General features: G+C 36.0%; 1 protein-coding gene across 4 annotated transcripts in view; it reads right to left on the bottom strand.

Moving 5' to 3' along the window:
• NCKAP1 (NCK associated protein 1) overlaps nt 1-24,249 on the bottom strand; it is a 111,719-nt gene that overhangs the window by 68,059 nt on the left and 19,411 nt on the right. For 2 of the 4 annotated variants that reach the window (XM_012468616.3, XM_012468618.3), the window contains 5 exons: nt 7,627-7,719; nt 7,369-7,425; nt 6,530-6,672; nt 6,356-6,446; nt 786-923 (listed from right to left, as the gene is read on the bottom strand). In XM_012468616.3, coding sequence (XP_012324039.1) covers nt 786-923; nt 6,356-6,446; nt 6,530-6,672; nt 7,369-7,425; nt 7,627-7,719 — 522 coding nt within the window. The remainder of the gene's footprint in view (nt 1-785; nt 924-6,355; nt 6,447-6,529; nt 6,673-7,368; nt 7,426-7,626; nt 7,720-24,249) is intronic. The other 2 variants (XM_012468617.3, XM_012468619.3) reach the window with 1 other exon arrangement.

Genomic DNA, 24,249 nt, shown 5'->3' with positions numbered 1-24,249 from the left:
GAAATTCTAAAAAATATTCCGTATTGAACCACTCTCCTCCCTTTCTCCTGAAAACTTACTACCCAACTCTTGGCCCAAATACTACCAGAACAAATCTGAAGAGTTGGATAAAAGTTTTATTACCTATACTGAAACCTGCAGTCAACAAATGACAATGAGAAGTATGCCCCTTTTACATCTGCATACCCTCAAACCTCTCTTTAAAAAACACTGTTGCTGTCTTTAATCTGATAAATGACAACTTATCAATTTCTCAAGCCTATTTCAAAGTTAACAATATTCCAAAAGATAAAATTTTAGTCAAGTTAAAAGACATGTATGTATCTGGATGCTCACTGTCTCACCAAAATCAGTAGCTGTATGTATGTATTCTCCATATGTGTAGTAACACCTATGTTCATAAATACAGAGAAAAGATTGAAAAAAACATAACGGAATTTAACAATGATTTTGTCACCTGGTTCTACTTGGTGAGATTTGGGGTGATTTTTTTTCTTTATACTTTTCTACATCTTCAGATTTTTCTACCATGGAAAGCAAAACACATCTTTAAACTTTAAAGAAAAAAAATATTCCTACTATTTATCACATTAATTTAACATCAGTTTTCATTAAGACTCTAAAGCTAAAAAATCTGAACAATATGACTTAAGTAATGAACATTTTATAATGAACTTCAACTAATAAGCTAATGCTAATTAGAAACAAACTGCAACAGCATTGCTTAACTATTATTTTTTTTAAATCACTTTATTTTCATTCAAAATAGAAAAATAGAACCATACAGTGTCTGATTGCGCAGGATTAAGCATTGTACTAGGTGCACTGATGAGGCTCAGTAACTGGGCATTTCTCCACTGGTCAGCTGAAAGATTTCTTCGAGGATATACCATTTGAAGAGAAATTAGTGCATCTGAAAGAGACTAATTAAAATACGAAAAAGAAAGCTGAAGAATTTTTTTTTCCTTTTCCATTTATATTTCAGCTACAATTGCTTTGCATTTATAACTATACCATCATAAAACAACACAGCCTAATTACAGCCATGTTCCTTATAACACCTGAGTTGAGTTGTGGCTCCTCGCCTCTAGAATTTTTATGGTAAATTTTACAAAAGCTACACAGATTCTGCGTCTTTGAGCAAAAGCTTAGCTCAGAAATTCATGTTATTTTCTTAAAGCTTAAAATATGTGGCAATGTTGGGATCTTTATTCCAAAAGGGATAGGGAGCCTAATATCATCTTTCTGTCAATACATAAGTTTCCATTCTGATAGTTTCTGACAGTTCTAAAAGAAAAAGATTTCAGGGTTATATGACTAAGTGTTAATAAAACTCAACATGCTTTGCAATTCTCTAAAGAATGTCTTATAAAAATAATCCACTGTACCTCATCTTAATAAATTACTTCTCTTTGCCAACTGGTTTGTTCATTACAGGTTTATTTTCAAGGTATTTAACGTTTCATCTCAACTGTTTCTTGCTTGCTTTCATAAAAGCCCTTTGCTATTAATCCTTGTTTCCTAAAAATTCTGTAAAGAGTGATTCTTTAACCTGACTGCACAGAGAATGCCAGAGACGTTTGTTCCGAATACAGAATGCAGGGCTCCACCTGAAGTTTAGTGAACCTGAACCTCTGGAAACAGAACCCCAGAATCTATCATTTTATTAAGCTACACAAAGTGATTCTGATGTAGCCAACTAAGAATGTTTTTAAAATTAAATTATGTTAACTTAATTTTTTGAAATCCTGGGAAATTTTGGAGGTTGTGTGTTATGGGAATCTACTATTCCCTCTAGATTTTCTAATTTATGTGTACAGAGATGTTCCTAGTAGTCTCTGAGGATCGTTTATATTTCTGTGGGATTGGTTGTGATATTACCTTTCTCATTTGATTGTGCTTATTTGGATCCTCTCTCATTTTTTCCTTGTTAATCTAGTTAGGAGTCTGCCAACCTTGTTGACAATCCTTTCAAAGAACCAACTTTTTGTATCATTGATACTTTGTATGGTTTTTGGGTCTCAATTTCATTTAGCTCTTCTGTGATTTTAGTTATTTATTTTCTTATGACACCTTTATGTTTAGTTCATTCTTATTTTTCTGGTTCCTTTAAGTGCAAGGTTAGGTTATTAATTTCAGCTTTTTCTATCATCTTTTTAGTGCCAAAAACTTTCCTTTTAACACAGCTTTTGCCACATTCCAGAGGTTTCGGTATGTTGTGTCGCTATTTTCATTTCTTTCAAAGAATGAAATCTAGCAAAAATACGACAAAAAAGAAAACTACAGGCCAACAACTCTGATGAACATAGACACAAAAATTCTCAACAAAATACTCACAAACCAAATCTAGCAGGATATCATAAAGTTAATTCACCATGATCAAACAGGCTTTATTCCTGGGATGCAAGGTTGGTTCAACATAAACAAATCAATAAATGTGATTAACCACATGAACAAAGTTTTAAAAACACCATATAATCATCTCAATAGATACAGAAAAAGCATTTGATAAAATCCAATATCCCTTCATGATAAAACCTTCAACAAACTAGGCATTGAAGGAACATACCTCAAAATAATCAGTGTCATTTATGACAAATCCACAGCCATAGTCAGTGTCATCTATGACAAACTCACAGCCATAATCAGTGCCATCTATGACAAACCCACAGCCACTATACTGAATAGGCAAAAGCTAGAAGCATTCCCCTAAGAACTAGAACAAGACAAGGATGTCTGTACTCTCACCACTTCTATTCAACATAGTATTCTAAGTCCTAGCCAGAGCAGTGAAGCAAGATAAAGAAATAAAAGGCATCCAAATAGAAAAAAAAGGAAGCCAAATTATCTCTGTTCATTGACAATATAATTCTATACCTAGAAAACGAAATGACTTCAGCAAAGTTTTAGGATACAAAATCAACATACAAAAATTGGCAGTATTTCTATACACCAATAACATTCAAGCTGAGGACTCAAGGACACAATTGTGGCCAGGCATGGTGGCTCATGAGTATAATCCCAGCACTTTGGGAGGCCAAGGCAGGCAGGTCACCTGTGGTCTGGAATTTGAGACCAGCCTGGGCAACATAGTGAAACCCCATCTCTACTAAAAATACAAAAATTAGCTGGGTGTGGTGGCAGGCGCCTGTAATCCCAGCTACTCAGGAGGCAGAGACAGGATAACTGCTTGAACCCAAGGGGTGGAGGCTGCTGTGAGCCAAGATGGTGCCACTGCACTCCAGCCCGGGTGACAGAGTGAGACTCCATCTCAAAAAAAAAAAGAAAGAGAATGCAATCCCACTTACAATAGCCATAAAAAAAAAAAAAAAAAAAAAAAAAGGAATACACCTAATCAAGGAGGTGAAACTTCTCTAAGAGAAGAACTAGAAAACACTGCTGAAAGAAATCACAGCTAACACAAAGAAATGGAAAAGCATTCTATGCTCATGGGTTAGAAGAATGAATATCATTAAAACAACCATAATGCCCAAAGTGATTTAAAGGTTCAACACTATTCAAATCAAATTACTGTCATTTTTCACAGAATTAGAGAAATCTATTCTAAAATACATATGAAACCAAAAAAAGAGTTTGAATAGCAAAGGCAAAGTAAAGAGACAACCTACAGAATGGGAGAAAATAATTGCAAACTATGCATCCAACAAAGGACTAATATCCAGAATCTAGAAGAAGTTAAATCAACCAGAAAAAAACAAACAACTCCATTAAAAAGCAGGCAAAGGACATGAGTAAAAGCTTCCCAAAAGAAGACATAAGCAGCCAACAAACATGAAAAAATGCTCAACATCACTAATCTTCAGAAAGATGCAAATCAAAACCACTGGTAAGATGGGATATCATCTTATACCAGTCAGAATAGCAATTATTAAAAAGTCAAAAAAAATAACAGATGTTGACAACTACTGGAGAAAAGAAAATGCTTATACACTGTTGGTGGTAATGCAAATTAATTCAAACCCTGTGGAAAGCAGTTTGGTGATTTCTCAAAGAACTAAAAATAGAATTACAATTCAACCCAGGAATCCCATTACTGGGTACATGCTCAAAGGTAAATGAATTGTTCTACCAAAAACACACTTGCACTCATATGTTCACTGCAGCTCTATTCACAATAGCAAAGACCTGAAAACCCAGGTGCCCATCAACAGTAGACTGGATAAAGAAAGTGTGGTACATATGCACCACATAATACTATGCAGTCATAAAAAGGAACAAAATCATGTCCTTTTGCAGCAACATGGATGGAACTGGAGGCCATTATCCTAAGAGAATTAATGCAGAAACAGAAAACCAAATATTGATTGTACTCACTTATAAGGGGAAGCTAAACACTGGGTACACGTGGACACAAAGAAACAACAGACAATGGGGACTCCAAAAGTGGGAAGGAGGGAGATAAGGGCTGAAAAACTACCTATTGGGTACCATGTTCACTACTTTGGCAATTGGATTATTAGAAGCCCAAACCCAGCATCACACAATATACGCATTTAACAAACCTGCACATGTACCCCATGAATCTAAAACAAAAAACAAAAAAAAAACCCTGGCAAATACATGACAGTGTTTGATTAAAATTCTAAGGTATCATGGAATATTAGAAAAAAATCAAGATTGGAAAATAACTGGTCTAATTCAAATGAATAATTCTCCTATGTAATTATCAATAACCCACTATATACTGAATATAATGTGCTAATGACTACAGAGAACTTAAAAAGATACCCAAGAGGCTTTAAGGAAATTTTCAAAACCTAAATGGAGAAAGAAGCAAATCTAAAATAACTAAATAAAAACAAGCCCATCCACGATTAGAGAAAAATCCAAAATAGATTCAGAGAGAAAAGAGGAGAAGAATAGAAAAGACAGTTCTGGGTGGTAAGAAACCACTACTGATATGAGAGATAGGAGAGACCACGATATGTTCAGCATTTTAAGGAATTCTGATACTTCCATCTACAATGCTGATTTTTTTAAAATTTCAAAACTGATGCCATCTACAAGCTTCTTGCAAACTATGATTTAACCAATTCTAAGATATAAAACCTACATAAATTTGTGTATAATATAGCTATGCAAATCTGGAAGAATTTCTTCAGAATTTTCATGGGAGTAAAAATATTCAAAGAAAATTATTGGTGTTAACTGTATGTCAAGAAAAAAGCACAGTGGCCGGACACAGTGGCTCATGCCTGTAATCCTAGCACTTTGGGAGGCTAAGGTGGGCAGACTGCCTGAGCTCAGGAGTTCAAGACCAGCCTGGGAAACATGGCAAAACCCTGTCTCTACTAAAAATACAAAAAATTAGCCAGGCATGGTAGCACATGCCTATAATCCCAGCTACTCAAGAGGCAGAGGCAGAGGCAGGACAGTCACTTGAGTCTAGGAGCTGGAGGGTACAGTGAGCTAAGATCGCACCACTGAATTCCAGCTGGGGTGACAGAGCAAGATGCTGTCTCAAAATAAAAAAAAAAGAGAGAGAGAAAGAAAAAAGACAGGCTTCTACAAGGTAAATAGTCTAACTTTCAGCATTCAAAGAGAACAATCAATGTAGACCAAGATTCTAGTATCCTGGGCTTCAGTTCTGGTTTTGCCACCATTGTCACAAATGACTTACCTTGTCATGATACTGCTCCAGCCCTTAATCTTTAGCTATAAATAATGAGATTGGATGAAATACACCTATAAATATGCTTAGAAACTACCGTTCTGTGAATTAGCCCTTCTGCTGAGAATCCATAATGACAAGACTACTTACAATCAAAATTATTTCATTAGAACTATATGTAATATCTCCTGATAGTCATTTCATTTTCATAAAACTCTTGTCATTTTTTCTTAAGAGACAATAATACAGCTAAAATTTTTATCAAATACTCTGTACTTTTTAATGAAGTAATTCATTTAATTCTTGTAAGAATGATATAAGTACTATTTATTATTCCATTTTTACTGATAAGAAAACTGAGGTACCGTAAGATTAGTTAAGTAACTTGCCAAATATTATACTATAATTTGCAGAGCCGCTATTAAAATCCATTGGTATGAGAACAGAACTCTCAAATACCATATGGTAAATCCTACTGTTTAATGCTAAACTAAAATCTAAAAAACTATAATGAATCAATCAATATATCCTTGAGTCTCTATACACTATTTTGAATCTCATTAATTAGTTATCTGGCCCATAATTAGATAAAAGCACACATAACTATTACTTATATCCCATTATAGTATTTTTCAAAAAAGAAGTTTATCACTTTATCCAACTATCCAACCTCATGCTATGTTATATGCCTGTTCTCTCATATGCCTAAAAGCCACCTCTTACCTTGCTATGGGGTACAAATTCTTCCATCATCTTCTTTAAAGGGTTTTCATAATCCACAATCATCTGGCCAAGGCGTGGGTATTCTCGGTCACTTAAAACAGACATATCAAATTTCAATGAGTTGTAATCCCTCAAATTGAGAATTTTAGAAAGACTTTTATAATGCAGATCTACCTTGCTCCATGAGTCATTTCATGGGCATAGTTGTATAGTCCAATGATTGCCTTCCTTTCTTCAATTCGAGACAGCAGTATCATTAGTGTTGTATAGGTTATAATTAAATCTAAGTAGTTCTTTGTTAAATCAAAGTTTACAGTCTAGGAGAAAAAAAAATCAAGTTCAACTACTCCCTATTTCTTAAAATTTTAAACACATACAGAATCTTCATAGAAGCTACTGAGAGCTATTAATTTTCTGGATTTATTTTATCCCCCATTCTGAAATGCTATCTAATTCCTTTCACTAAAAGCATGTCTAAAATTTGGGAGTTACAGATAACAGTTCTGTGATTGACCCAATTTTATGAATGAAAGAAAAAAAGCTTGTGATCACTATATTCCAACTGGTAACAGTTCAAAAGGATAAAAGCCAGAACAATAAAGAACACTGATGCCAATCTCACCAAAGAGGAAAAAAAATTACTCTTTTTAAAGTTCACCATTAACTAAATGGAGACATTTTTCACTTTGACTTTCTATATCCAAAAATTATCATACTAAGAAAGAGTTCATTAAGTATGCCTTTTACAAAAATATTATCCATTTAACCTTTCAAAATTGGGTCTATTAAATAAAATACTAAAGTTAAGGTGTATTTCCCGATATGTACAAGACTTATACTCAATGACAATCCAAACAAATATAGAGAATATACACTTTACTTTTTTAAAAAGCTATAAAACAAGCAGATTAATAATGCTAAAACTTTATATGTTAGTTATATAATCTATCTAAAAAAAAAAAATTGGTCCCCTGAGCTCTTCTGGAAAGAGAATAACTAGACATGATACTTACAATATCAAAGAAGACTTGGCAAACATCAATAGTATTCAGCAATTCACAAACATGGTCCTGAAAAGAAATACTTATTTCAATCTTTTATCTGTATAAATCTGTTTAAATTCAGAAAACACAAACAAACAAGGGATGTATTAAATTTCAGTTCTGGAAGAACTCCAATTTTATTATTTACAAGTGACAGAGCAATTTACACAATTAGTAAACATTAAGTCTACTTCTGAAACGTTAAATATTATATATTAAAATACATACCTTAAATTCCATAACATCTACAAATGTGAAGTAATATAATGCCAGATTTTTCAGAATCTCTGATTTTTCTTTCTGTAGTTGTGCAAGCTGTTGCTGTAAAAACAAAATTACAACACATTGTTCACAGAGAACAAAAGTATTTCATTTTACTACAAATTATCTTCTTTTATGACTGCTATATGGAAGCACAAGCTTTTAGAATAGTATTTCTAGATGATTAAGGCTTTTTAAAAAAACCAAAGTACTTGAGACAGCAACTGCTAATAGTGATCAGCACTGACAGTGTGAGGCTATAAAACAAATCAAAGCAGATTAGTACCAAATTGCACTACTATTAAGGAAAATCTGGAAGTGTTAGAAAAAAAATATCAAATGAACTCTTAAATTAAAAACAAGTCATGAGCATGATCACATTACTAGAAGTGGGAGAAAAGAAGGTGAAAAACATCACAACTTACACTACAAAAAAACAATATGCTATATAAATTTGGAACTTACCAAAAAGAACATCCAGGTAAAGCCACGTTACGCATGCAAAATAAAATGTAGATACAAACATAAAATACAGTAACGGTTCCCTGACCAGATCCACAAAACACAATAATATATTAAACAAAAGCAAAAACCACAACAACAAAAAAGAAATGAGAAAGAAGCAAAACTAGAGTTAAGACATGAAAGAGGGAAATGTGAAAGACAAATAGTATTTTAATTAACTGTATAATTTACAAAAGCCCAATTTTTCTTTTAAAATCAACTATTGATATAATTTCCAAAAGAATCTAGCTATTTTTAATGCCCTATAAGATTATCAGAATTCCAATAAATGATCTAGAACCTTGATACTCTTGAGTGTAGTCTATTGAATAGCTGCTCCCACATCATTAGCAGACTCTCAGGCCTACCTCAGAGCTACTGAATCTGAATTTGCCTTTTATCCTATTAAATGTGTGAGAAGCTTATTCAGAACATCAAAAAGCTAAAAAATATAAGTGGCTCAAAATATCAGATTTGCTATCAAAGCTCATACAATGTTGAGGCCTTCATATAGTTCTTATTTATACTCAGGAGCATTAAGGGAGAGATGCTCCCATACATAATTGTACTGGACCACTATGATAAGTCAGAAAATTTTCAGCAGTGAGCCTAACATCAGAGGAATTTTTTTTTTTAACTATAAAAAGCCAATTTAAAACAGTAAGCACAGCAGTCTGGTAGACCTTACTATTACTGGGTAAACCACCCTAAATACTGCAGTACCTGAAGACATTTAACGAATTCTAACTAGAAAATATTCACACTCAAGCCTGTAATCCCAGCACTTTGGGAGGCCGTGGTGGGTGAATAACCTGAGGTCAGCAGTTTGAGATCAGCCTAGCCAACATGGTGAAACCCTGCCTCTACAAAAAATACACAAATTAGCCAGGTGTGGTGGCACATGCCTGTAATCCCAGCTACTTGGGAGGCTGAAACAGGAGAACTGCTTGAACCCAGGAGGCGGAGGTTGCAATAAGCTGAGATCAAGCCACTGCACTCCAGCCTGGGTGACAGAGACAAGACTCCGTCTCAAAAAAAAAGAATTCACAAATGAAGTATTTCATTACTACCCCCAAATGCCAGCAAATTAAGATATATACTTGTAGCGACTATTTTTAGTTTAATCTATGAAAGTAGCTGACTCTATTTTGCACAACATAATCTGTTTCAGAACAATTCCATGTTTATATGTACATTTTAATCATTACTACTCTAAAAACATGAAGCGAATACTTGTTATCCTATTCGACATTAAACTTTGAAAACTGATGTCTTAGTTCCACAGAAAACTGAAGTTAAAAAAAAAAAGCAAAAAAGAATTTTAAAAAAGAGAGAATTGATGTCTTAGTCCTTTTTCCTGCTTTTCAGTACTTTAAACATGACTTTCAAAATACAACAGGTGAAAGTACATTCATAATAATAAAATATGAAGGGTGTAATTTGGTTTATATTGGGCTTAATAATCCCAATTTATTTCAGCTGCCCTAGTGTAATTTTATTAATAGTGTTCCCTTTCCTTCCAACTTCTGTGTCCTAGTCTGGACAATAAATAATATGGTCACCATCTTACTATGAGCCTTAAATGGTCTTATATACAAATCTCATTTTCCATATTAAGAACCTAAGACCTACAGACCTTAAAATAACGTTCTTAAAGTTACAACTACTTAATGACAGAGCCAAGATTGGAAATCTCATCTCCTTACTTCTGAAACTGTTCTTTCTACCATTCTACATGCCTATCATTTCCTTTTTAATAAAATCTCACAGGCTACTTTCTCATTCAACTTTATTTTCCCCAAAGCCATATATGACTAGACTCTACTTGGCTACAAACACCTATCAAACAACTACTAGATGCCTAAATTCAAAATAGTCAAGATTTCAAGGCCCTCCACAATCTGGCCCTAACTTACTTTTCCAATATACATTTCCCTACGTGTAGTCACACTCTACATACAGTAGCCAAAACAATCTATTCACTATTTTCTATACAAATCTCCTGCTTTCTTACTGTTTCCTCTACTGGAATGTCAGAATCTCACCACTTAAACATGTCCAAATCCCACTATTTCTAAAGCACTCAGTTTAAATGCTAACCTCATTTTCAGATTGAATTCCTTCCCTGAAATGCTAACATCTCCCTTTTCTAAATGTGTATAATGTCCGACAGCAGCTATCACTTTCTATTATAGCTATCTCCAGCACAATTAGACAGTGTGCCAAACTCAAGTTTTAATTTCCCCAGTCCATATCATACAGTTCTACATATAAGGAAGTAACCAATGCAAACAGCTATCAGATTAGAGATTTCAAAGACTATCGGTGTTAGATGATATGTTTTGGTAGGTGATGCTAAAAAGCATACCTTATTATGCAACCATGGCTAAGTGACTTAACATCTCCAGCCTAATACCCTCCTCAACAAAATGGAAGCTGATGTGGACAATTAACCAAGATTATGTGCATAAGAATTGTAGCAATGCCTCACAGCCAGAAGCTGTACATTAAACATTAAGTGAATAACAAAGGAAGCTTGCAGATACTTCTTCAGAATTAGTAAGAATAAAACTTTAATATAACTTGAAGTCTCATTAAGAAGAAAAAAAAAAACTTTAATAATCCCCAATAGTACCCATAGTATTTCTAATAAGAGCTGATATTTACTGAGTATGCATTATGTGTCAGGCATTGATTGTTCCAAACATTTTACAGGCATCTCACACAATCCTCTTAATGTCTTTATGCAATCACGTTCCCCATTTTAGTAAAAATAAATTTCATAAAGCCTATGTGAAAGAGGTCAACTATAACAATGAAGAATAAAAACATCTACAACTCTCTAGCTTCAATTACAAAAATTGCTACATTTTAGTTCCTAAAATGAGAGTAGATACCACCAAAAATTATTAATATCTAGAACAAAGTTTTCTTAATTCAACTGATCTCATTGTTTTACAGTAAATAAAAAGCAGGAAATGGCTTAAGAACACAGATCAGTAATACACTGAGTTATGCAACAGAACATTAGAAAAATACTACGGTGAAAAAAAAACTGATACTATTCACTACACTATTTATTTATTTATTTTTGAGATGGAGTCTTGCTGTGTCACATAGGCTGGAATGTAGTGGCGCAACGTCAGCTCACTGAACCTCCGCCTCCTGAGTTCAAGCAATTCTGCTGCCTCAGCCTCCTGAGTAGTTGGGACTACAAGCAGACACCAACACATCCAGCTAATTTTTTTGTATTTTTAGTAGAGACGGGGTTTCATCATGTTGGCCAGGCTGGTCTCGAACTCCTAATCTCAGGTGATCATCCGCCTCGGCCTCCCACAGTGCTGGGATTACAGGTGTGAGCCACTGTGGCCAGCCTCACTACACTAATGGTTATAAAAGTATATTCATGTGATACATGCAAATATTTTAGCAAAATATTTATACAATGCGTTCATTAAAATTTCTAGCTATAGGTCATTATTCTAAATATTCAAATAAAATATGTAAGACCTGGAAATAAACAGGATAAACATCAGGCATGCTTATTGCAAAGAACCTATCTCTATACTGAAAAATCCTGGTAATTAATCTTTGTTCAATTAAGAAGCATCTTCCACACAAATATAAGTATCTAGAAAACTGATTGAAATTTATTATTTATTCTAAATCCTAAAGTATTTCATTCTTTCAAAGAAAAAGCACTGGCAAATTACTATAAGGAATCAATGCCTACAGAGCTAAATCATTGAATACAAAGGAACATAGGTATAGTTTTTATTTGCTCTTTTCAATTATTACCTTCTTTTGTTACTGAAACTGCTTATTCATAATTAATTATTTTTCTTAATCTAAGTTTTGCTAGTATTTTGTTCCTCTTTAAAAACAACCAACTATAGAAATTTGGTTTCAAGGAATGCTTTGTTCACATTCTTAGTGGATATTCTAGGCCAGGCTGTTTAAAATAAGAGGGTACTGAGATGCTATTTGGATAAAACTCTGCCTAAACTGTCCCAGCTAGCACCCTAGTCATCAACTCTCATGTGGACTCCTACAGTAGCATCCTATCTGTACTTGTGCTCATGCCTCTTCAATCTTCTCTACATAGCAGCAGCACAGTAAACGTTTTTTTGTTTTTTTGTCTGTCTGAGACTAAGTTTTGTTCTTGTTGCCCAGGCTGGAGTGCAATGGTGCGATCTCGGCTTACTGCATCCTCCGCAATTCTCACGCCTCAGCCTCCAGAGTAGCTGGGATTACAGGCATGCACCACCACGCCCAGCTAATTTTATATTTTTAGTAGAGACAGGGTTTCTCCATGTTGGTCAGGCTGGTCTGGAACTCCTGACCTCAGGTGATCCACCCGCCTCTGTCTCCAAAAGTGCTGGGATCACAGGCAGCACAGGATCACAGGTGGCTACCGCGCCTGGCCACAGCGAACATTTTAAAGCACCATAGTACGTGAAAAAACTGATCCCACTGATGTTATGCAAGCGTTAACAGCAGGTGAAGAGTACATGGGAATTCTCTATACTAATTTTGCAAATTTTCTATAAGTCTAACATTATTTCAATACAAAAATCATTTTTTTTTTTTGAGACGGAGTTTTGCTCTTGTTACCCAGGCTGGAGTGCGATGGCGCAATCTCGGCTCACCGCAACCTCCGCCTCCTGGGTTCAGGCAATTCTCCTGCCTCAGCCTCCTTAGTAACAAAAATCATTTTTAATTCTAACAGTTTCACCTCACAATTAGAACAAACTACAAAATCTTTACCAGTGCCTCAGAGTAAAGTCTAAATCAAAGCCGTTATCTATCTCTAAGACCTCATCTCCTTTCATGCTCCTCCACCCTCACTCAGTATAGTTCTCATATTGGTCTTTCTGCTGTGTTCACATTCACCAAGTGTGTTCCCACCTCAGAGCCTTTGCACTTGTTCTTTCTCGTGTCTGGGATGCTCTTCACCATTTTTTAGCATAGCTTACTCCCTCACCCCGTTTCTCTTCACAGGTCATCCTTATGTAAAGTGATCTTCTCATCCCCATTTAACTCCTTACCCAGCTTTCTATTTCTTCCTACCTCCTATCCCCCAATGAAAGTACATATTCATGCTGGGTGCTGTGGCTCATGCCTGTAATCCCAACACTTTGGGAGGCCGAGGCAGGCGGATCAACTGAGGTCAGGAGTTCAAGACCAGCCTGACCAACATGGAGAAACCCTGTCTCTACTAAAAATACAAAATTAGCCGAGCATGCTGGTGCATGGCTGTAATCCCAGGTACTCAAGAAACTGAAGGAGAATCGCTTGAACCCCGGAGGCAGAGGTTGTGGTGAGCCAAGATCGTCCCGTTGCACTCCAGCCTGTGCAACAAGAGCGAAACTCTGTCTCAGAGAAAAAAAAAAAAGGAAGTACATATTTATTTTAGTTGTTTACTGTCTAACAACCCAACTTGAATTTAAATTCCAAGAAGGCAAGGAGTCTGTATTATTTCCCGCTGTATCTCTAGCATCTAGAGTACTGGCACACAATAAGTGCACTATAAACAATAAAAGATCCTCAAGTTTTTCAACATAAAAGGCATGAAGAGTGTCCTTAATTTTAAAATTTAATTGCTAGTAATAAATGAATTTGATAGTAGGTATAAATTCATGTCTCGAATGAATTTCAAAAATGATGTAATCCCTTGAATAAAATCCCCAAGGTTGGGTAAAAGATTTCACATTATATCCTTCCACCATAGGAAAGCATAAAAGAAATGAGTAACAACTAAAGAGACTGACATATGCATATCAAATATAAGCAGATCTCTTAAGATTACCTGAAAATTCTAATTAACACAAAGATTAGTCATGTTTTAAAAGAACCTCAGAATCCTATTTAAAATCCTTAGTAGTATATTTCTTTTTTCATACACAAAGTGATTCCACTGGAAGTGTTTCAGAAAAGGTAGTAAAAACATTTTAGGAAAATGTATTATCCAGGCTGGGTAATACATGCCTGTAATCCCAGCACTTTGGGAGGCCGAGGTGGGTGGATCACCTGAAGTCAGGAGTTCCAGACTAGCCTGGACAACATGGTGAAACCCTGTCTCTATTAAAAATACACAAATTAGTCAGGTATGGCAGGTTGGGCACCTGTAGTCCCAGCCACTCCAGAGGCTGACGCAGGAGAATCACTTGAACCTGGGAGGCAGAGGTTGCAGTGAGCCAAGATTGTGCCATCGTACTCAGGCCTGGGAAATGAGTAAAACGCCTTCTCAAAAAAAAAAAGTAAACTTATCCTAACACTAGTCTAGTAAAAATAAGCATTACTGAATTACTGAGTGTTTAAGAAGTATTACTAAATAGAATCCTCTTAATAAGTTTTCAAGGTACATCTTTTTTTAATTGTGGTAAAATACACATAACACAAAATTTACCATTTTAACCTTTTCAAAGTGTGCCGTTCAGTGGCTTTAAGCATATTTGCATTGCTGTGCAAGCATTAGCACCATCCATCTCCAGACGGTTTTCATCTTCTCAATCAAAACAAATTTTAATCCTCATTTTGCAGATATAGAAACAGACCAGAAAAGGGTAAGATGCCAATACAGGTCTACAAGATTTCAAAACTTGAAACACTTCTTCAATATACTTCAACATTTAAGTTGCTATACAATGACATAAAAGTAGTGTAGGGACAAGCTAAAGACATTTGTATTTAATTACATTATAATCAACTACACAGACTTAGACTTCTAAAAAATCTAATTCAAGCCTTTCACTTTATAATTAAGGTTTTTTTTTCCAAGTTCACAATGCTAGTCTTCTGTTTAAATTAATTCTGAAATGCACAAAGAGTTTTCTATTAAAGAACTGAAAGGCAATAGAAAAAAGAAAAAAAAAAGAACTGAAAGGCAAAGGAAAAAAATTAAAATTTGTGTCCAGGTCTCCTTGCAATAGAACTCTACTGCCTCTCCCATTAAGCAATGTTGTCTATTTTCCCACATTCCTATCTTGGGGGGCCTTGTGACTTGTCTTGATCAATAGAAAGCAGCAGAAGCAACAATGAGTCACTTCTAAGTCTAGGGCAAGGTCTTATAGTTTCTGATTTTGCTCTTTTGGGACACTGCCCTGAAATGCTGTATGTGAAGAAGCCTGAGATATCACATCACATAGAGAGAGGGCACCTCAGCATCCCTGCTGTTCCAGCTGGGCTCATCCCCCAGAATGCACCAGCAGAAAGCACTGCTATAACCTAGAACCAGTGAGATCAGCAGATGAACTGCCCAGTCAACTCACAGAATCATAAGAAACAAGCTGCTGTTGTTTTAAGCCACAAAATTTAGAGATAATCTGTTATGCAGCAAAAGGTAGCTGAAACAATTAATATAAAGTTCAGCAATATAGATTAAAATAATTTCTATTTTACCACCTGAACACATTAATTTGCCACAGCTAAAATTTTTGGAAATTTAAGATTCTGGCTATAGATGGTCAAGTAAAAGCAAATTGAAATTAATTTTATCATCAGTACTACAAAATCACTAATTATATACCACGGTATAGTGGGCTTGGTCAAGTGTAACATCTTTGTATAAAAGGCATCACATTGTATTAATGATAATACAATTTACCTCATTTAATGGCACTATTTTCCATTACAAAGAGAAAAATAAATAGGCTAGTCCTTTTACATTCAATTTTAATAATTTTTTAAACTTTTCTAAAATGTGATTAACCCACTTTCAAAACCAGTACACAAGACATAAATCAAGCTTTTCTTACTGACTAGATGTCATCATTGTAATTGATAATTATACAGTTATTTATGTCAAGATGGCCTCAGATGCTACTGACATGTACAAGATAATCTGACAACACTAAATTGTCCTTGCCTGCTATACTTAGTTTTTATTTCTCTTCCTATAAATTATCATTTGCTCCTGATGGGAGTAACTTTTAATGTAGTGTGTGTCAGAAAATATACTTGTTACAATTTTGCCTAATCAGACTCAACAAGTTTGGTCATAGGAGAACCAAAATGCTTTTCTCTGAATAAACTTCATTTATTCTAGAATACCATTTCTAGTTGCTCAAAATCATTTTTTTACAGCATTATTAAGGTACAGTTTACTTACCATGAAATTCACCCATCATAATTGAACAATAATTTTAATAAATTTATAGAGTTGTGAAACCATCCACTCTATCCAGCTGTAGAACACTTCCATCATCCCAAAAAGTTCCGTTGTGCCCATTTACAGTTAATCTTGCTGTTACTCCAAAGCCCTAGGCAACTACTGATTTGCTTATAGTCTCAATAAACTTGCCTTTTATAGACATTTCCTATAAAACAGAATCATTCAGTATGTAGCTTTTTACATCTGGCCTCACTTATTCATGCTGTAGCATTTATCAGTAGTTTGCTCCTTTTAATTGCTGAGTAGTATTCTGTTAAATGTCCACACCACATTTTGTTTATTCATTCATCAGTTAATAGGCATTTGAATTGCTGCCAATTCGGGGCTATCATGAATAACAAATTCCGCTCTGAACATGTCCTTGGATAGACATATTTTCATTTCTCTTGGGATAATTCCTAGGAGTGGAACTGCTTCCTTCTTAACTCTGAGATGTGATTCAGAGAGGCAAGTGACATGAAAAGTATAGATAAGTGAAGAGTTACTGTAATAACATATTATCCATTTAGACAACAACCTATTATATTACCAGGTATTGTGGGAGAAGCTGAGAAAAACTATGAATAAAGCATTGACCCTCCACTAAACAAGCTCATTGTCTATATGAGGGATGTGTAATATACATGTACAGGGAATTCCCACTTGTTTGGGGGGTTTTTTATTTGTTTGATTGGCTTTTTTGTTCTTTTTAACGTAAGTATCCAGTTTTAGAGGCTGATTATTCAGTTTTAGAAGCTGAGTAACTTCTAGGTGCAAGGTTCAAAGAAGTGAAAAACTACAATGATCAATTCCCATAATCCCTTCAAGACAAAGGTTCTCACAAACTGGCAGTAACATGAAAAGGGTAACAACAAAAACAAAATCTATACATTAGTGTGATAAAGACCACAGTAAGAAAGGTCAGAGTCTAAGAGTGGTGAAAATGCTGAGCAAAACAGGGAAGTTAAAGGAGAGGCTGCACTGAGTAGGTACCCATGAATGATTTTTGGTACATGAATACATACTGACAGAATACATGACAGCTGATGTTAAGTTTCCTTAAGTCTGTAAAGAGGAATAAAGTTTATGTTTAAGTTATCCTGGCTTCTGTTTGGCCTTTCTGGACATCTGTTATTCTCGGGAGATTTGGAGACAAAGTGAGGTGACATCACTGGGAGAAAAATTTCCACTTAAAATCTCTAATACTCTGCCTCCACAAATTCTTTGAACGCAGAGGGACCTCCTATTCATTCACTCTACCATCTTTTTACTGTCATTCATCCTCTTATGCTCCCCTTTTTTTATGAGACTGAGTCTCGCCCTGTCATCCAGGCCAGAGTGTAGTGGCATGATCTCGGCTCACTGCAGCCTCCGCTTCCCGGGTTCAAGTGACTCTCATGCCTCAACCTCCCAAGTAGCTGGGACAACATGCACATGCCACCATGCCTGGCTAATTTTTTGGTTTTCTTGGTTTTTTTTTTTTGGAGAGACAGGGTTTCACCATGTGGGCCAGGCTGGTCTCCAACTCCTGACCTCGAGTGATTCACTGGCCTCAGTCTCCCAAAGTGCTGGGATTACAGGCATGAGCCACCTCGCCAGGCCCCCTACTTTCTATCTTATTCATCTTAACTTTAAATGGCCCATCATTATAATTACTGCCTTGTCCTTCTCTCCTTCTTTCATAACCGTCTGATAAAACCTACAATAGTAGAAAAGCATATACTTATGGTGACTTGATCTCAACCTGATTTCATGATCATTAACCGTAACTGAGTAGCAATACTACTCAATTTTTACTGTCAATTCATTTTCCCACTCTCCTAGATGATTATTCCACTCCTTCTTCTCTATCCTAAATCCCTCAATAATTTTTTCAACCTGACTCTCAGCCTTAAACCTAACCTGAGATCCAGATGCATATAAACAATTGGCACTCAGATTTCCAGTAAGCCGCTCAAACTTAACATGTCTAATATTGAGACATTGGGTACTTATCCCACTGCATTCACTGTACTACTCCCACTCTACTACCCCAAACCTATTTCTCCTGTTCTCTCACCCCATTCTATCTTGACATTTGTTCAAGCAAAAAACCTTAAAGTATATATCCAGAATCTGAACATTTCTCACCTCAACCACTCTAGTCCAAGCCATCATCAGCTCTTATCTCAGTGACAACAAATTTCCTAACTATTCTCCCTATTTTTACCTTTGCTCTCCTGCAGACTATTCTCTACCAAGTAACCATAGTGATCACAGTCATATCACTTCATTCCTCTGCTACTCCCCTCCTATGGCATCTCAACACACTCAGGGTAATTAGCTAAGGTCTTTACTATGATCCAGAGAGCACTATATGATCTGCCCATTCATTACAACCACTGGCACTTCATGTACTACCAAGGTCCCCCTCAATCATCTATTCCGCTCATAATGGCCTCCTTGTTCCTGAACATGCCAGGCATGCACCCACCTGAGTCTTTGGAGCTGCTGTTCCTTCAGCACAGAATGCTCCTCCCCTAGCTAAACTCACTCCCTATCTTCAAATCTCTGCCCTAATGCCTTCTTTTCAGTAAGGCCTTTCCTGGTCACCCTAAGTAAATTAGCATCTGCCAGGCATTAGTCTTATGCATTAGTCTTATGCATTTACCCTGCTTTGTTCTTCCTAGAATTCTTTATCTGGTATTATATTCTTATTCATTCATTATTTACTTCTGTTCAACATAATGTAAGCTCTATAAGAACAGAGACTTCTGCTTGTTCACTGCGGGATCCCTCTCTTCCAGAACAGAATTTGGCTCATAGAAGACACTCAATAAAGGACTTAAATAAACAAATGAATAATTAGTGGAGAGTGTGATGGAAACATACATATGCAGAACTTAAACTAATTTGGAAAGGTCAGGGAAAGAGCTTCTCTGAATGATGACATCTAAGCACAGACCTGAAAGACAAGTTAGCCTAGTGAAAGAATATGAAAGAGACTATTCCAGATAGTAAAAACTGCATAAACAAAATCCCAGAGGCAAAAGTAAACATGGCCATTTGTTCAATGAAAGTATACACATACTTTCTCAAAATACAACACTCCTTTAAAAAAATAAAGCAAGCAAATATATTTTCCTTATGTTCTACATTCTATCCTACACTAGACGATGGGAACTAAAATAGTATACTAGTCTGCATACTCTTGGCCAGGGACCATTAATGTACCTATTTAAAATATTCTTAGCCAAGATGAGTACTAGGAAGAATAAAGGAAAATAAGTACTCTACAACATTTGTTATTTATTCCATTGTACCCTTTACTGTCTTATTTTCAATCTCAGCAAATAACTTTAGATCTGACAAAAGGTAGTACCGAACCTGCCATGAAGAAACATTGAGAAGATAACATACTAAAGGTACTTAAAAGGTACAAGGTTAGCCGGGTGCATCTCAGCACTTTGGGAGGCTGAGGCGGGAGGATCACGAGGTCAAGAGATCAAGACCACCCTGGCCAACATGGTGAAACCCCACCTCTACTAAAAATACAAAAATTAGCTGGGTGTGGTGACGCACGTCTGTAGTCCCAGCTACTCAGGAGGCTGAGGCAGGAGAATTGCTTGAACCCGGGAGACAGAGGTTGCAGTGAGCCAAGATCATGCCACTGCACTCCAGCCTGGTGCCTGGCAACGGAGTGAGACTCTGTCTCAAAAAAAAAAAAAAACAAAAAAAAAAGGTACAAGGTTAAAAGTGGCTAAAGGTCCCAAAGAAATGACCGACGAAACCAAAGGTGATTAGGTAGTGATAATGTCCTCTGCTACTATGAAGGGCATCAAAATCACCACTGCAGCCAAAGGGACTAACAACTGTTTGAAACCTGAAAAGCTATTACTTAGAAGCAAGATATAACATCAAAGAGTTTGAAGAATATGGAAAAATGCAGACGGCATACACTTGGGGTATTGTGTAATGCTCATTGGCAGTCTCATTTCCAGAAAAGCAGAAAGTCTCTTTGAGTTGAAGAGGTTATGGTTTAGCATGACAAAAATATACAGTATATAAGATGCACAAAAGAATATTCTGAAAGCCCAGGTAATTATATAAGAAGGATAAAAAAGAAGATATTTTAAAATAGATGTGTTTTGGGATCATAAGAACCACCCTTGAGAATATAAAAAAAAGCTTAAAAATTCATTCACACACAAATTCTATATGCAATTTTAAGGGATTTTCAAACTCATGAAAATTCAGTGGAAAAGCACAGGTAAAATCATTACACTGAAGACAAAAATATAACCCATAATGAAAGCTACGCAGCAGGCTTTTACAAAAATTGTCTAGATGGATGTTAGAAGGCAGAGGGTTAGAGGAGAGTAGGCTCCAGGAAAACAAAAAATTATAAAAAGGTCACATGATTAAAGGATACTAAAAAAGGCTTATAACTAATTTCAAAAAGTTGTGGTATAACTATGAAACTAAAATAATTTTAAGTAAATGACAGAATTTAGAAAGAGAGACTCCTTTGCACTTTAATGCTAAATATTCTTCAGCATTAAATTTCACTTTAATGCTAAATTATTCATCTTATAGCCCAAAGTGTGACAACAGAATGAAGAAATGCAAACCAAGCACTTAGGCCTTTACTAATTTTTAATTTTTTACAACCAACATATAATACAGTATCAGAACACTGTATAAGTACAGAACAAAAAAAAAGCATAAACAATTTTGACAACACAAAAATAAATGGATAAATGACCAAAGGTGAGAATATTAGAAAAAGAACTATATTAAAGTCAAAAAAGGAAGCAATCAGTGATTCAAAAATACTAACAAAAAGCTATTAAACACTGGGAAAAGGGCTTGATTGGGTGAGTAAGGGGAAGAAAACTGAGAAAGCTAAATCTTCATTTTTTGTTGCATAGAAGAGAGATTGTCTAAAGTTGGTAAGTTAAGTTATAAGGGAATAAGCATATTTGTTATAGTTCTAGCAGTAACCTGTAGAAATACTAAAAATAGAAGTTCCCTCAGGAATATGACTAGGATAGGAAAAAGTAAACTAGGAGATATTCACTTTTCATCCTAAATTCTTCTGTACTATTCATTACCATGTATTCATGTTCTTTAGGCAAAAATAAAAAATTTAAATCAGTTTAGACAGGTTACCAGTGCTGATGTAATTCCTTGCCACTATTTGACCTATTTCAATTATTTTCCAAATAATATCAAAGCAAGGCTTACTTGCATCTTCTGAGGAGTTGTTTGTTTAAGATAGAATTAAAGACTTTTACAAATGGAAGAGTCGTTAACAACTCAATACTAATGATATCTTTTTAAAAGACTACTGACATTTCAGTTAATTCTCATCATTTCAAAATTCCTTAAATTCTGGCAATGCTTAATTTGTCAGGAACAAATATTCCTTTGAGTTTCCATTAGGAACATATATATTTATTCACAATGAAGTTTGTTGGCACAACTTTCAGTTACATTATTGTACAGCAAGATGATCCCTTCTAAACCAAAGTCATATTTGTCAGTCTACTACATGCCAGTCAACAGAGATTCAAAGATGAATGCGTGGTCCAGCAGGATGGAGATGTGGGGTACCACAGAGAAAGCGATTGTTTTTGATTTGTTCTGATTCCCCTGGTGGAGGTTGGAGAGAGAGAGGAAGGGAGGGCAACAGTAGGAGAGACTGGACGGCATAAAAATCAATGTTTGGATTAACATGGCATTTATCCCAGCAGGAGACATAGATCTAAAGGGGATAAATTCAAATGACCTTATAGTGGGGAACCTGGACAAGCCATAAATAACCAGTTTGATGTTTTTTGCAAGTCAAAAGGGATTGTGAAGGTTCTAGTTTAGATAACCAAGTGGATGGTGACAGTTCAAGGGAGGAAATGCAAAAGAGAAAAAAAATGTAGGCTAATCACATGTTCCATATTGAATACAAAGTTTCCTGTTTAGCTTGTGGAGCTGTCCAAAGGGGTAGCTAGAATTCAGATCTAGAGTAGCAGTCCCCAACCTTTTTAGCACCAGGGACCAGTTTCATGGAAGACAATTTTTCCACGGACTGGGGTGGAAGATTAAGGGGTGGTTTGGGGTGACTGAAGCACGTTACATTTACTGTGCACTTTATTTCTATTATTACTTTGTAATATGTAACGAAATAATTACACAACTCACCATAATATAGAATCTGTGGAAGCCCTGGGCTTGCTTTCTTGCAACTTGATGGTCCCATCTGGGGGTGATGGGAGATAATGACCGATCAGGCATTAGATTCTCCTAAAGAGTTCACAACCTAGATCCCTTGCGTGCACAGTTCACAGTAGGGTTCACACTTCTATGAGAATATAATGCCACTGCTAATATGACAGGAGAAAGAGCTCAGGCAGTAATGTGAGTGATGGGGAGTGGCTGTAAATACAGATGAAGCTTAGTGTACTCACCCACCACTCACCTACTGCTGGGCAGCCGGGTTCCTAACAGGCCACGGACTGGTACCTGTCTGTGCCCTGGACATTGGGGACCCTGATCTAGAGCACAGAATATAGGAGATCGTATATGTACTTATTTGAAGCCACAGTCATATATATATACATATACTATGGAGAGAGGGAGTCATTTAGAAATACCCACATTTAAAAGGTACCCAGAAGAAAAGCCAGTTAAGTAGACCAAAAAAAGTCAAACAGGTAAATTTAAGTAACAGCTTCCATTCTTCAAGAGCAATTTGTCGCACATTGTACTACATGCTTTAGGAGACACTGAACTGCTCCTTACTGGCATTATTACCATTTTATAAATAAGAACAATGATACCTGGCCGGGCGCAGTGGCTCATGCCTGTAATCCCAGCACTTTGGGAGGCTAAGGTGAGCAGACCGCCTGAGGTCAGGAGTTCGAGACCAGCCTGGTCAGCATGGTGAAACCGTGCCTCTACTAAAAATACAAAATTAGCCTGTCGTGGTGGCAGGCACCTGTAATCCCAGCTACTCGGGAAGCTGAGGCAGGAGAATTGCTTGAACCCAGGAGGCGGAGGTTGCAGTGAGCCGAGATCATGCCATTGCTCCAGCCTGGGCAACAGGGCGAGACTCCATCTCAAAAAACAAAAAACAAAAAATGATGATACCTTAAGATGTTAAATAATTTCTGACCAAAATCATTCAGCTAGTAAGTGGAAAGACCAGAAGTCAAATTCTGGTTTGGTGAATCCAAAGTCCATCCTCTTGACCAGTATGTTACTATCTTAAAAGGAGTCATGACAAAACAAGGAATACCCTCTTAAAGACAAGTTAGGAAGGAGTTAAATATGCCTACCATTTCCTTCTAAGACCTTACCAAACTACAGTGCATGAGTCAAGGGCCTTCCTACACCTATCCCCAATCCCACCACCCCACATCTAAAACACATTTATGTTCTTAGGAACTGAGACTCTTGCTCTTTTTCTCAGTTACTGTCAGTAATAGCATTAATGAGATGTATTTGAATAGTTCTACTAAAAAATACAATCTTTTTTTAGCTAAAATTAACTCACTAACTTTTTAAAAGTGTCAATAAGTTCAGGTCCTGACATAAATCTAAGGCGATCTTTGAATACAAGTGAAAGCTACCTATGTTGAAGTGCATCAAATAGTTCCATTCATTAATGGGACATTTACTTAGTGACTCTTAGGTGTCAGGCCCTAGGGATAAGAGAGTTTTAAAAGACTCTAATGCTACGCCTCTGAACCAACTTTACTGCTAATTATCACACTTGGAGTTGCTTTGTCTTTCCTAGAGTGGCTTTATAAGCTACCTAAATTAAAAACATGTTTTACATAACATCTTAATTCTATATTCCTTGGGAGAGGGGATAAATAATATCTGTAACATATAAGATTCCTCCAACTTAGGAAAATGTAATTTTCAAGTTATTTCAACAACAGCCTGTGTCCTAG

This window comes from Aotus nancymaae, unplaced genomic scaffold (genome assembly GCF_030222135.1).
Source record: "Aotus nancymaae isolate 86718 unplaced genomic scaffold, 86718_ANA_hifiasm-v0.15.2.pri h1tg000008l, whole genome shotgun sequence".
Classification (NCBI taxonomy): Eukaryota; Metazoa; Chordata; class Mammalia; order Primates; family Aotidae; genus Aotus; species Aotus nancymaae.
The sequence above is the reverse complement of the archived record's forward strand: the minus strand, read 5'-3'. Positions and strand labels throughout refer to the sequence as shown.